The sequence below is a fragment of the Aedes aegypti genome, chromosome 2 (genome assembly GCF_002204515.2).
Source record: "Aedes aegypti strain LVP_AGWG chromosome 2, AaegL5.0 Primary Assembly, whole genome shotgun sequence".
Taxonomy (NCBI): Eukaryota; Metazoa; Arthropoda; class Insecta; order Diptera; family Culicidae; genus Aedes; species Aedes aegypti.
The window spans coordinates 208728004-208743977 of NC_035108.1; the positions used below are offsets into that span (position 1 = coordinate 208728004).

Consider the following 15974-nt stretch of genomic DNA (forward strand, 5'->3'; position numbering starts at 1 on the left):
TCAAATTATTCAGACATTGTTTCAAAATTCCTAACTATATATCAACAATTCAGAAGTAATTTTGTTGCTCTCTGTAAGCCTAAAATAAATCAGACATATCCTGAAATTTTTTGGTTATCCTTTCACACTTAAAATTTATTCAGATATTTTCCCTAAATTTCAAAGTATTCAAATACTAAGAATACAACTAAGAAATATTCTCAGAGATCTGCGTGATCCTAATTTGTTCAGATATATCCTTGGAATATCTAGTTATCCTTCGACATTCAAATCATTTTCAAACATTCTCTCAGAATTCGGAAACATTCGAAAACAATTCAGATATAATCCTTGCGAATTCAAAGGTTATCTTGAAGAACTCTGTTATCCTCAATGATTTCAGAAACAAATTAGTAATCTCGTTATTCTTTTATTTTCTAAATTTTTCAAGACATCTTCTGAGAATTTATATAAATTCACCAATAATTCATAATGATATTTTAGTTCTCTGTAATCCTCAAATGGTTCAGAAATATTCTAGAAATTACTGGTTATCCTTCAACACTCCATATTTATTCAGACATTCTCTCAGAATTCCAAAGTATTCAACAATAATTCATAAATAGGGGGAGATCCCCCAGTACCTGACAGCACCCAATACCGGACAAAATCGAAACATTGAGAAATCATGGTCCAATCAAGATTGTGTATTAGTAGAAAAGAAAGCTATTATGTAGACTAATGTTTGCGTAGAATCACACATCCTTGAAACATGCATCCCTTTTTAAAAAAGTAGAAAAGTTTGAAAATCTTTAAAAAATTGACGTATCTTCTTAATTTTGAGCCTATTAAGTAATTATTTTGAATATGAAAAAATACTTTGGATCCCGCAAGCATGATCGAACATAATCCTTATTTGATAGTATGAATGTATTTTGTACCATAATTGAACAAAATATGGACAGATTACAATTTTGGTTAAGCACCTCCTGTCCCTCAGTTTCGGACAGCTTGATTTGTTATATGATATCTTTGTAATTATTGCATCAGTGTCTCAAAATACTTTCATTTTTCATGGGTTCCGTCGACCATGGTATCAAACATGCAATAAAATTAAGAAGAATGAACATTCATAACAACATCGTAAAATGTGCTGTTTTTCATCATATATGAAAGAGGTTTTTGATAGGCATCTTGCAAACTAAGAAAAACTCAAATTATTTTTGTAAATGTTGCAATTGCATTGAATTGGTAATTATAAACTATTTCTATAGTGTACACATTCAATGATGTTCAAATTTACAGAATTCGAGGCATTTCCAGACCGTGTCCGGTATTGGGTGCCACCTTTCAAGATCGATCAATTTGATACTAAAATACATCATCAAAACTCAATGTCTAAATTCATATTTATATTTTCAAATTTATTTTTGTACACTATAAAAATGATAATATTTATCATAAATGGGTAACACGAGCCCATAAAATCAATATTTTTCGAATTATGAATTTAGTGGCTTAAGTGTCCGGTACTGGGGGATCTCCCCCTACTCAAAGATCTCTGATCAATTAGACCAGATTTTTTTTTTAATTTTTCGTTATTCTCCAAATTTATCCTGACGTTTTCTCATATTCTCAAAATATTTAATAATAATCTAAAAAATCTAGGAATTTCTCGTTATCATCTGCATTCCCAATTTGTACAAAATTCCATCCAGAGTTTCTTAGTTATTCAACAACAATTCAGAAATAATCAAAGAGTTCTTTAAGATCCTCAATAAGTTCAGAAATATACTGTAAATTTTTCAGCAACATTCCATAAGTGTCCTAACATTCTTGCATAATTTTAAATTATTTGCTAACAAATTAGAAAATAACTCGGAGATTCCTTTAGTCCTAATTCAGCTTAGAAATATTTTAGGTAATTCTCTACTTAGTTCAAAATTAACATACGAATCTCTAGTTATCTGTCCAGACATTCTTCAGGGTTCTCTATACTCCTCAATAGGATCTGAAATTTTCCTTCAACATTCCCATTTTGTCCGGATATTCTCTCAGATTTTTAAATTACTAACAATTTAGTAATATCCTTGAACATTTCTGCAATCTTTAATTAGTTCAAAAATATTCTTGGAATGTCTCGTTATGTTCAACATTTCAAATAAGTTCAGACATTCAGAACTCCAAGAGAACTTGAAGTTGTCTGTAATCTTTCTTGTGTTTAGAAACAACTTAGGAATCATGTTATCCGTAAATATTCCAAATTTGTCCATACATTCTCCAAGCATTCCAATATATTCACCAATAATTCAGAAGTAATCTTATACTTCTGTATAGTCTTTCAATTATTTAGAAATATGCTGGAAATTTCTGGTCATCCATCAACACTTCGAATTATTCAGACATTCTCCCAGAATTCTAAAGTAATCAACAACGATTCAGAAATATCATCATAGATTTCTGCTCAATCAGCTCAGATTTCTTGGGAAATTCTAGTTATCCTTCGATATACCAATTTTTTTTCAGATTTTCTCTCTGTTTCTCAAAGTATCCAACAACAATTTAATAATTATTTTAAAATTCTCTACAATCTTCGATCAGTTTAGAAATTTTCTAAAAATTTCTCGTTATCATCTGCATTCCCAGTTTGTCTAAAAAATGCCTAAGTTATCAAACAACAATTTAATAATAAGCAAAGTGTTCTTTGTGATCCCCAATAGGTTCAGAAATATACCGGAAATTTTTAATTACCATGAAAGATCCATACGTGCCCAGACATACCAACAATTCAGAAATTCTCTCAGAGAGTTATGTGATACTAAATAAGCTAAGAAGTATTCTAGGTATTTCTGATAATGCTTATATATTCCAAATTTATTCAGACATTTTCCCAGGATTCCAAATTATTCATCAACAATTCAGAAATACTTTAATTTATTTCTGTGATAATCAAAGTATTCAACAACAATTTGAAAATAATTCAGCATTATCTGAAATCCATTATAAATTTTCAAATAGTCTAGGATCATCAACATTTCCAAATTGTCCAAAATTTCATTCAGAGTTCCGAAGGAATTGACCAGCAATTCAGAAACAGTCCAACAGTTCTTTATGATTTTGAATAAGTTCAGTAAGATACTAGAAATTTCTCGTCATCATCAGCATTTCCCCCATGTTCCCAGACATGTTTTCAGAATTTTAATGTATACAACAACAATTCCAAAATTCGCTTAGAGGTTTCTGTGGTCCTCAATTAGTTCAGATATATTCTAAGTATTTCTGGTAATTCCTTAACGTCCCCAAATTTATTCAGATATTCTCTTAGGATTCTCAAAGCATTCATCAACAACTCAGAAATACTCTATGAGGTTTTTCTGCGTGCTAATTAATTAAAAAGTATTTTAGGATTTTTCGTTATACTTCAATACTCCTAATTTTTTCAGATATCCTCTCAGAATTCCAAGGTATTCATCAACAATTGAACAATCATCTTACAAATTCAAAAATAATCTTAGCAATCTTTGTTATTTTCAATGAGTTCAGAATCTACATGAGAATCCCTCGTTATCTTTCCGTATAACATTTGTTTCCAGACGTCCTCTTAGATACTCAAAGTATCCAACAACAATTTAATAAAAATCCTGGAATTCTCTGAAATCCTTGGTGAGTTATCATCAGCCTTTGTTTTTCTTCCAGGATTCCAAAATATTGAGCAACAATTCAGAAATAATCCAAGAGTTCTTTGTGATGCTTAATACATTCAGAAATATACTACAAAGTTTTCGTTATTCTCAACATTCCCTAAGTGCCCAGACATTATTTCAGTATTTCATAATAATTATTAATTAACAATTTAGATACACTCTTAGAGATCACTGTGTTACGTTATTAGTTTGAATATATTCTACGAATTTCTCGTTATCATAAATATTCTAAATTTGTCTTGACATTTTCACATAAAACCAAAGCGTTCAACTACAATTCAAATATACACTCAGGGTTCTCTGAAATCCTCAATAGGAACAAAAATGTTCAAAACAATTTCCTCTCAGCATTCCCATTTTGTACGGATATTCTCTCAGATTGCCAAAGTTTGTAAACACAATTCAGAAATATGCTTGAACATTTCTGCAATCCTTGATTGGTTAAGAAATATTCTTAGAATATCTCGTTATGTACAACTTTCCAAATAAGTTCAGGCATTCTCTCAGAATTCCAAAGTATATATCAACATTTAAACAATCATCTTAAATATTCAAAAATATCCCTGAAATTCTTTGTTTTTATATTTTGTTCTGAAATAACCTAAGAATCTAACATTTTAAATTTGTATGAATTTCAAAGTATTAACCAACAATTCATAAATACTCAAAGATCTATGTGGTTCTCAATTAGCTTAAACATATTCTGATTTTTTTTAATATCTTCCAACTTTACCAAATGACGCAGACATTCTCCCATAATTTTAAGATATTTACCAACATTTCAGAGTTACGCATCCCCAATAATTTCAGAAATATTCTATGAATTTCTGGTTATGTTTCGACATTCTCAATTTTTCAGACGTTCTCTCAATCCTCCAAAGTATTTACGAGCAATCCAAAATCAATATTGCATTTTTAAACATAATTTTAAAGTTTCCTGTAATCCTCAACTAGCTAAGAAATATCCTAGGGATCTCTTGAATCCGCGATAATTCAAAATGTGTACAGACATTCTTCATGAATTCCAAATTATTCACTTAAAATTCAGAAATAATCTTTGCATTTTCTGTGATTTTCATTTAGTTCATAAATATTCTAGGTAATTCTTGTTATTTTTCAACATTTACGATTAGTCCAGAGCGAGAGTTACAAATTATTTTTCCACAATTTAAAAAAAACATTCAGAAATATTTTGAGAAAGTCGAAAGTTCTCGTTATTCTTATCAAAGATCTTAGAGGTCTATGTTAACCTTCAGGTTACCCTTCAACATTTCCAATTTGTCCAGACATTCTCTCATAATTTTAATTTATTTTCCAACAATTCAGAAATACTCTCAGGGATCTCGGTGATCTTCAAACAGTTCAGAAATATTCTATGAATTGATCGTTATCCTTCAACATTCTCAATTAAAACATTATGTGGATAATGCAAAAATAATTTTATTGTTCTCTGAGATCGTCAAGAAGCAATTTTTCGTTATCATCAACAATCCCGATTTGCCTGGGCATTCTTCGGGAATTTCAAAGTATTACAAACAATTCAGAAATTCTCCTATAGATGTCTATGGTGCTCAATCAATTGAGCAATATTCCAGGTATTTCTGGTTATCTTTGAAAATTTCTAATTCGTTGAAACATTCTCCCAGGATTTCGAAAGTAAATTGTTGATCTCTAAAATAATCTTGTTAATTCAATACTGATCTTAGAGTATTCTGTACTCCAAAATTTGTTGAGAAACAACCTAGGATTCTCTCTGTTATCGTTAACATTCCTAAGTAGTCCAGACATTCTCTCAGAATACCAAAATATACAACATCAATTCTGAAATAATTTACCAATTCTCTGTGGTTCTCAATTAGTTAATAAATTTTCAAGAAATTTCTCGTTGCAATCAATACTTCCAAGTTACTCAGACAATCTATAAGAATTTTAAAATTATTCACCATCTATTCAGAAATAAAATAAATAACAATAAACTGATTATCTTTAGGAAAAAAAGCTTTCAGCCGCTGTTTTTCGTCTTTATATTTTGAAATACTTTCAGAGAGAATATTTTCGTGATCTATGTTCGTTTCTGATATATTCCAGGAATTTGTCGTTACCTGGCTACATCCAAATTTTTTTTGAGACTTTCTCTAAGAATACCAGGTATTCAACAACAATTCAAACATATATTTATAATTCTTGGCGATCCTCAGGATTTCTTGTCATTATCCGCATACTCAATTTGTGCAGAAATTATCATAAAATTTAAAAGTATTTACCAACGATTCAGAAATATTCGAAGAGTTTAATGTGATCTTCATTTGGTTACGAACTAATCTATCAATTTCTAGTTATTCTTTAACATCCCCAATTCATTCTGAGATTCTCTCAGTATTCCAGAGTATTCATCAACAAATATGAAACATTAAAAAAAAATCAAATATGACCTAAAAGTTCTCTGTAATCCTCAATTAGTTCAGAAATAACCTAAGAATCCCTCGTTATGCGTCATCATTCTAAATTAGTCCAGTTAGTTTTTTCAGAATTCCAAACTATTCACCAATGCATCAAAAATAAGTATTCTTCTTCTTTCTTAAAGAGACAATTTACACCGTCTTCAGCACATAGGCTGCACAGACTGAACGATCACTAACATTAGGCAACGGACAACACGAAACACCCAGTAGCCCAGCGATGAATTTTTCGTTTGACGAAAAGTCTCCACCGACTGGAGCGGGAATCGAACCCACACCCCGTGACACAATACGCCTAGACGACTGACGCCGCTAACCGCAAGACCACGAAGCCCAAATTGAGAAACAACTTAGAAATATATTGTCATATATATTGAGGTGTTCGGTAACCAAATCCCACTCGCTCTACGCGCGTGTGTGTATATCAAATTGATAAATATGGGTTGTAAGAAGCTAAGGGCAAATATGATCTCAACATCGATGTTACTGAATCGATTCAAATTCAACATGTCGAATCGATTGACCGATGTTTGCTCCTAAAATACGACCAAATGCAATTTCGTACGATTTCTTAATTGTTTCCATTGAATAACGATTGATATACAAAATTATATATTAAACACTTACAGGCTAATTCAAATCTAGGTTTATGATTTATCAAGTCATTAAAAAATACTTATCAATTTCTTCCTCTTGAATCGAAACAAAAAATTAAATGAAGAAAATCGATTCAATCGATTTTTTGTGCTCCCAACATCGATAAAAAAAATGAATTTTCGGAACAACCATTCAAAATCACCAAAATTTTAAAAAACTTCAAAATAATCTTATAGTGCTCTGTGAAGTTCAGAGCTTTTCTTCCCTTTCTTACTATCCTCCAACATTCAAATATGTCCACAAATTCCCTCAGATTTCCTAAGAATTTGCCAATATTTCAGAAATACTCAACGAAATCTGCTCTGAAAAATCAGAACAAATTGAGGTTAAGAAATATCACATATTTCCAATATGTCCAGGCAATCTCCCAGAATAGCAAAGCATTCACCACAACAATGCAAAAATAATCTGAGAGTTGTCTTTGGTTCTCAATTAATTCATTTTATGCTTCAACAATCTGATACTGATGGAGAATGAATGGACTTCCCCGCTATGTGGTTTCTTTCGATGACAAAACGAAGTTTTTTGTGGAGGTGCTGAAAATCGAACCCATGATCACTAAATTTTTTTGCAATAGGGTCGATGTACAAATAGCCGCATAGCTTAGAACAAAAAATCGTATAAAATCGACAAATAACGCTACCGTCATTATTTTTTCAACATCTGAAAGCTTTTTATCTTGGATTTGTGGGAAAAATATGAAAACTACGAAAACTCAAATGTTTGCATTTATTATCGCGTGTGCCACTATAGGAATACATGTGCCTATAGTAGCTCTATTTCTAATTTCTGTTCCTATAGCACTAGCATCACGGCGTTGGCAAAATACTTACCAAAACCGTATTTTACAAAACTTTTATATTTTTCCTACAAAGTGTGGATCAAAAGCTTTCGTTTGATGAAAAAAAAGTTGTTAATTCTTCAATTATTTTGTGAAATAAAAAATAGTTTCTCTCAGTAGTGCTACTATAGGAACAATAGGTTTACTATAGGCGCAAGGGAGCTCAAATTTTAAGCAAAACTAATTATTTCGATCATTTTTTGAACAATATCAAGCTGTGTATCAATGGTACTTAGATAAATAGCTCCTGACCTTCATGTCAAAAAATGTTTTGAAAAGGTTTATAGCTAAACCGCCGCAAAAAGCCACTAGTGTGACTATAGGGGACTGTCCACTAAGGGAACACCAACCCTAGATGTAAAAAAAATGTTGCTCACATTTTGTTTGCGGACAAATTGTTATCGTTTTTTTTTTTTTCAATTTTTATCAAACGTTTTGCAATACTTCTTACAATTTCTTTGATACTATTGAAATGGAAAACTAGCCTATATGATTTCAAAGCCAGGTAGATCGAATTTTCGATCCACAAAATATAGTTTATATCTATGCTATATAGTTCGTCGGAGATAACAATTCTCAAAAACTCATATCTATGACTATAGAGAAATTGACTGAAAATTATGATATTTTGCTCCACTGTGACAGGCTACCAAGGTCGTTCAGCCCAAAGTAAGTTATTTCAGTTTCTTGAGTAATTGTTTTGTTAATTTCTACCCGATTATGGCATTATTATAATTTCCATTATCTGAATTACACGCGATTACAATACTCCCCATAGCGGTACTTGGATGAGCTCACTACTACCAAGAAAATTTGAATTTGAAAGCTGGCTATGTTAATCCCAATGGAAAAGCCTCCAGTTTCGCCTTAAGCGTAAAATTTGAAAAATTCGGGCGGTTTAGAATTGCTCCTTCAATTTATGTTTCTGATAAAGTAAAGCATTTTATAATGAATGGTAAACTGCAACCAAAAAGGCAAATATAAACATGAGATGATGCATAAACAAGACTTGTAATTTTGTAGAATCTAGTTTTTACTTGAAATAATTTTAAATTGTGCTTGATATATGTTTGACACCTACCTTATGAAATCAACCGAAATTTACAGGATCCTGTTATGAAACCTCAAGAACCTTATAGGAATCTTCAGGTTCTCATAAGAGATCTACAGAAAAAACGCTTAAGCTCTAAAGCATCTTGCCAAGCATCCGTAGGATCGCACATAGAGTTCTCAAGATCTTGCTAAGGATTTTGCTAGGAGTTAACATCTTGGAATTCCGCTGCGATGTTGCTGAAAAATCTCAAGTCTCCGATGAAAAAAACATTTAAAGTTTATTATAATTAGGCTACCACCAGCGCACCTCAAATTCCTCTGAGAACCTTTCCAACTCCCCAAGCTTTTGACATAAATTTTAAAAATACTACTAGAAATTCACATTATTCCGCTTAAAATTTATAAGACGCCCTAGAGTTTGTTAGGAATTACCAGATTTTGGATAAATTCTTGGATCCCACAAGAAGCCCTCAGTGTCCACTTGGAATCTGCAGATATCCTCATGATTTCGATAAAATTTCTGAAAAGTCCCACAAGAACGAAGAATTCCTTAAGGATTCTTCAGGGTACAGTTAGGAAACTCATAGACTCAGCTCGTAAGGAACATTTTGATGTTGTTGAGACCCGTATCTTTGATTAATAATCTTCTCTCAACAAACACCTTACAGAGCCTATAGAAAAGAGGGAACGTAGCTTTAAATTGTTGACGCCGAAAGATCAATATACACACCAATACCATCGTAGTTATCGCACGCTTCAATAATATTATTGAGAATAAATTGTAGTTTTCACCGTATTCGCATTTGTCATGTTATTTAATGAAATTTATTAAAGGTTATGATACACGACATTTTGCTGTACATATTTGCATCTTTTATTGCGGTGTGTTTTTAAATGCGCAATGTATGTAAATGCATAATAATAAAGACAGTGGGCCAAGAAGATGAGACAAGATTTATGATTGTAACTCTGTGTGAGTCATAGATTTTTTGTTGCTCTTATATCGGTGCTGGTTCTTTGTTCAAACAAGCTGTTCCAAATCTGAAGAAAAATGTTTTTTATTGTATCACCTACTGGCAGACTCAAGCGGGCTGGTCACTCGATATGAAAGCCTAAGAAAAAAGATTGGTCTTTAGTTGAGATACTGGTGGAGATTATTGGTCTCATGAAACGTTGTCAATGTACGACCAATGACCATTCTGAAGTAAATAAGCGCGTACCCGAGTCCTTAGTAGTTGGTGAGATTTGGGAAAATATCGACGAAAATGGAGCTCTGGAATGTAATTGGTGTGGAGTTGACATACTATTCAAATGACTAAAGCAACAGACACGATAATATTTACAAAAAATTACAAAGTTTAATGGTATTGAAAAATGTTGCCAAAAACGGATCCATTTTGTTGCCAAAATCGGGGGGTGCCAAAATCGGAGCATGCCAAAAACGGAATCCCACTGTATAACTTAGAAACGGTTTGTCCGATCTGTTTGGAGTCTTCCGCAAAGTTTTAGGTTATTGTTGGGACTATCTGGAAAAAATATACACTGTAAAAAAAAACGTTGTAATTTTTTATATATCGAAAATAAAGCTTAAAAATCAATTTTCTCAAAAATCGTATTTTTGATTTTTTTATATGTTAAAGTAGACAAAAAATGAAGTCTTTTGCACAGTGGGTCAAGATGGAGAAATCATGGACAAAAAAGTTATGATTTTTTTTTAAAAGGTTGATTTTTCAATATGGTCTAAATAAACTTTTTGAATGCTTTTCGACCCGATTTTATGTAAGTACGCAAAATTTTCAATATATATATATATATATATATATATATATATATATATATATATATATATATATATATATATATATATATATAATATATTGATTTGTAGCAATGATTACGTCCGGCTTATTTTAGGTATATCTTTCTTCAATATGACTAAAAATTTTGAGCATATTAATTATTTAATGATTTTTTTGCATTTATTTTGCAGAAACGATGACAACACCGCCAAAAGCAGAAACAATTTGATCCGGAAATAATTAATGACGAAAGCATTTTTGAACTACTAAACAAGACTACCCCGAAAGAGATACCAGTTATTGATGCCCCCGTAGTAAAACCTCTCGAAAGCCGGTTTCTTGTGGACACAAAGCATCAGTTGGTCATCGCCCCAGAAGCTCACCATGAAACCCCCGATGAAGACCTTCGCAAGCCTTGCAAACATTTTCCAATCCACTGGGGCATCAAAAGTCGTTTGCGAATCGTTTGCAAGTCTTCACTGCCAGGAAACAACCTCCGGACGAATCAGGAAGCGAGTGGTTTGACGTCCTTCGTTCGGTGCATCGGTATAAAGGATTCGTCCGTCGGATTGGACATCTCGCCTGGGGCAAGATTCTATCAAAGTACTCTCTATTGGCAACATCCCCACCTGCCATGGCTAACACTGTTTCCAAGGAACGCAAAATCAAATCACGGTACCGTACTAGGAGAAACTGAACGTGCTTCCCTAGGAAAAGAGTGGGCCATCAGTTTCCAGAATCTGTTTCAACTTGTACGAGCCAGGCAATGTCCATACTTTTATGTTTGTGCCAACAGTTTTACGGTTCTATTTAGAGCAGCAGGAATCGGGGGACGTGTAGAGACTCACGCTTTACTCACACCGACCTCACGTGGTATGCGAGCAGCGTTAAAACAAGAGGACATAGAATTTACAATGCCCCTCAAAAAGGCACTCGACAAACAGGACATGAATCGATCGGGAGAGTCTGGCATATGTGTTAACAATGGAAGTTTCTCCAACTCATCCGAGGATCCAGGAGCGGTAAGTGCTGTAGGATATAGTTTCCCAAACTGTGTGTCGCGGCCCCACAGAGGTGTCGTATGTCGTTGTGGTATTTTAAGAGAGAAAGCAAAATATGTGAGACAGGGTTGGTGGTCTAATTGCTATCGCTTCAGCTTCATAAGCAGAGGATCATGGGTTCAATCCCAGGCCTGTCCCTTTCCTCATGCTTTGTTGGTTGTATCCTTCACTTGCTTCTATCTTCCACTCTTAATCAATCACATTTGATCGATTTGTTTATAGCATTTGCTAGAATCAGAGACGCATAAAAAATCGTCTGCTAACCCAAACAGCAGCCTACTCGCTGCCATAAAATTACCACCCCTACCCCTTCCCGCATGAACTATCGTAGATGCAAGAGTATATTCGATCTACTGTAGACCAGTTTTAAATGTGCAGGTGTTTCTCTCACCGAAAGCAATAAAAATGTGAGAAATTAATTACTATTAATCGAACGTGTTTATTACGAATGATTTACTCTCGACGCGGTGACAATAACAATGGCGAAAACGTTTTCTCTTAGGGTGATCCAAAAGCATATAGTTTAGGGTTGTGCGACAAGCAAAGGGTGTCTCCTTAAATGCATCATCAATCCCTCCCCCTTCCCTTGGCCCGCATTCTGACGCGGCAGGCGCCATTGTTGCCTAAAAATAGAAGATCACCAGCGCTTATACACTGAGGGTGTCTGTTAGTCCTAAGCAGTCGTCTGGATGATTCCTAGTGTAAGTGCAGCGCTTAGCGGACCACCAATCATTTAAAAAAAATGAGTAAGCAAAAGATTTGATTTCTAGGTCAAGATTCCTTATCTTTCATCGACATTTGTACAGTACTCTCAACAATTTACTTTTTAGAGACTGGGTCACTGTTTTAATGAACGTCTCTAAAAGGCCTCTATTTTTAATGAAAGATTTCTACCTATTTTTTGTTTAACCAAAACGCTCTCTAAGGTCACTTTTTCCGCAGTTTATTCTGGTGCAATATTCTATATGGTTCTGAGAAAAAAAAATGAATGAATCTTACACGATTATTCAACAGGCTCTACAGCAATTGCTTCAGAAAATTTTACTCTGAACAACTTCAGGAATCTTTCTAGTGTTTACTCTGGAGTATTTTCAGGGACACTTGCATGCATATCTCCAAAAGTTCATCTACAGATTCCACACTAATTTTCCTAGGAATTTGTCAGGAAATTCCTACCGAGATTTTTTAATGGATGCTTAGAGGAATTTCTCCAGGAAATCCAACTACTTCCTGTTCTTTTTTTCTCATCTGTAGAGCCTTTTAACCACTGATTCCATTATTATAATATTATGGTATGACCCATATTTTATTTGGTGCTCATCAAATATCCTTTCACAATTGAGATGTGATAGACATTGGTTGATATGTCACACTATCCCAACTGGACACAACTCGTTTTATAAAGTCTATTGTTCTATAGGACTACCTTTCCAAATTTCCAAGGGCTCTAATAACCCTTTTCCAAATGTTAACATTCTTTGATTAAGCAATGCTCCGCAGTTGCAGAGTAAATGCTCCTATTCTTAATCTTTCCCAGGATTCCTCCGAAGATGATTTCATTATTCTTCTACTGATAGGCACTAGTTATTCTAGTTTCAAAGATTCCTACAAAAGTGAAAAAAATCCTCAAAAGTTTATTCCAAAAGTCAAAAAGAAAAATAATTAGGGGAACCCTGCAAGGATTCCTCCAGGAGTTTTTTTCGTCGATTTTTTCAGTTCTCCTGTCAGTCATTTTCTTATGGATTCCTTAAATATTTTATCCACAGGGATTAAAAAATACAAGGATTATTCCAGAAAATCTATTAAGAACTGTTCCAGAAATTCTGTAATGAGATTCCTCTTTAAGTTCTTCCAGCAAGGATTACTTCTGATAAATCCTTATTCCTTATTGTAAGTTTCACCCAGCAAAATACTACAGCAGTTATTTTAATACTTCCTCAGACCATTCCTGCACAAGTTTCTCAGGGATTCCATATGATGTTTTTCAAAAAATTCTTCAGAAAATCCTGCTGGTTATTACCCAGGAATCCGCGTCCTTTTAAATAATTATATAGAAGATTCACCCACAATTTCTTGGAAGTTCAACATTTCCGTTGGATCTCTGACAGATCTCTGCAGGAATTCAACTGGAATGTATACAAAAGATGCATCAGAGTGTACTGTATGCCTTCCAAACATATCTCCTCGATTTTTCCAGGAATCTATCAAATAATTCCTAAACAATAACTATGTCAGTTCAATGCAAAATCAAGGATAAATGAAAAATTTCTCAAAAAAATTTGGAGAACTTCATGAAAGAAATCGAAGTGATTCCTGGTTGAAATCATAAAAAAAATCCTGAACGACAATTTTGAAAATAAATCTAAGAAATCAAGATGGAGATTACTGATCGTCACTAAATATGCAGTAATTCAAGCTGATACTGCTTATTTACTATTAATACTTGAATTCATGAAGATGTCTTAAAGCAAATACGGGAAATTTTTGTAGGTATCCACGAAGAAATGCTTGGTGGTAACTTTGGAATAGTTTAGGGGTTTGCCATTAGAAAAAAAAACAGGTTCAATTCTAGAAGATACCTTAAACAACATTTTCGGAGGAATTCCTTAAGAAAGAAATCCGTAAAAGAATATATGAAATATAGAAGTAATCTTCGGATTAATTCCCGAAGAAAACTTTGGGATTACTTGATATTGTTTTGAATGTTTTATTAACTACTTACTATACATGAGAACAGCATAAAATGTGTCTAGGTGGGTCGCAAATCCGAGTTTGGGAACCTATGCTATAAGTTGTTCTTCTGTGGAATGTAAATTTATTAAGTTCCTAAATCTTTCTAGAATAATGAACCGGATGAAGACGAAGACGATGAAGATATGGAAGAAGAGAAGTGGTTAGAGAGCTTGGGAGTGGAAGCAGAGGAGATCAAAAAGATCAATTACAACCAGTCAAAGAAGCTGCAAAATCGAGAATGTGAAGACGATTACAGTGATACATCGACAGTTCTTATTGAAGGCGTCGAGTGCCAAGCATTTTATAATTTTTTGCTCAATGCAAAAAGTACTACCACGAAAGTTGGTCGACTAGCAGGTGTTCCTCCCACTTTACTGGCCCCGGTGGCATTCGTGGGTGCCACTCTGCGAACGTTAACAACCCGGTCGAGCAAGATCAGAATGGACGGCGAAGACTATCACAGCACAGAACTGCAGGGTGTAATTCTACCACATGTGATGCCTTACTTGTGTGGACTATTGGCAGAAACGAAGGACAATTTCAGCACCACCTTAGTCAGTGTTCCGAGCACAACGGTTTTCAGTCGAGTGTCTCAGAAAATGATCGACGATACTGATAAGGAAAACGAAGCCACTGCCATTGGCGATCAGGTACTGTGGAAAGAAAACCTGTCGGATAGTGGCCTTTCAGAACACATCCTGGAGACAATGTGTCGAGCCAGTAAAGATTCCGTAAGCGACTTGGAACGACTGGTTTACTCAAAAGAAGCTGGAGGCTACACGTGGAGCTAATAGATACCTGAGGTAAATAAACTGATTGAATTGATACAAATATAACGGAAGCATCTTTCTCATTCAATTGAAAGAAAAATAAACGATTTGATATGATTCGCTTGAATTTATACAAATATCAAGTCTGGTAGTGCCTAAGCATCTAAAAAATGAGAACTTTAGACACCAACTTGCTTGAAGAAAGAGACCAAGTAGGAATCTAAACGATGCAGATCGAAAAAAAAAATCTAGACTAATCAGAAATCGAAGTATACTAGAGTTTAATTTTGTAAGGTTTTATTTTAAAGATTCCTTATGAATCCAATTAGACATTTCTTCTAGGACACTTGTAAGAATTTCGTTCTGGATTCCCGCAGGTATTTTGTCTTTATTTATGTCTTTTTTAACATAAAGGTAGCTCATCACTCAAAACCATCATCAGACATAAATTGAGGTAGTTGCTCGAAACTTGTTCAGAACTTCATGAGAAACCCCACGTCAAATTTATTGAGGAATTGCAGGACGAGTACTATAATCATATTTCTCCGAGTGGATTTTTGAAGGAATCTTTCAAATATGAAAATGTCTGGAAAGATACCTGGAGAAATTATAGTAAAAATCCTAAACGAATTCTTATAAAACTGTGAAATGATTGTTTGTGTGGATTTTCTTGAAAGTTCTCCTATGGGAGTCTATGCATATCAGTGGAAGAACTAGTCAAAAACTATCTGGAGGGAACACTGAGTCTTCTTTATCCTTATGGAATTGACAGAAAGTATATTCTTAGTAAGTAAGCCAGAAGAAATTTCTGTAGAAATGACTAGAAGAATTCCGAAAGCTTTTCCTCTAGAAATCTGAGAAGAAATACTTTAGTCTTTGAGGGTTGCTCTGGAACCTATTGAAATTGCATCAGGATTC

The 15974-nt window shown here is 33.7% G+C and overlaps 1 protein-coding gene across 1 annotated transcript; it reads left to right on the plus strand.

Annotated features, from left to right (window-relative positions):
- Window positions 1-10692: 10692 nt before the first annotated feature.
- Window positions 10693-15122, plus strand: LOC5578485 (protein downstream neighbor of son homolog; the record flags this gene model as incomplete). The annotated part of the gene is made up of 2 exons (XM_021843830.1): window positions 10693-11514; window positions 14394-15122. Coding segments are annotated over 2 exons (1506 nt in total), but the record flags the coding sequence as incomplete, so codon positions are not given.
- Window positions 15123-15974: the final 852 nt, after the last annotated feature.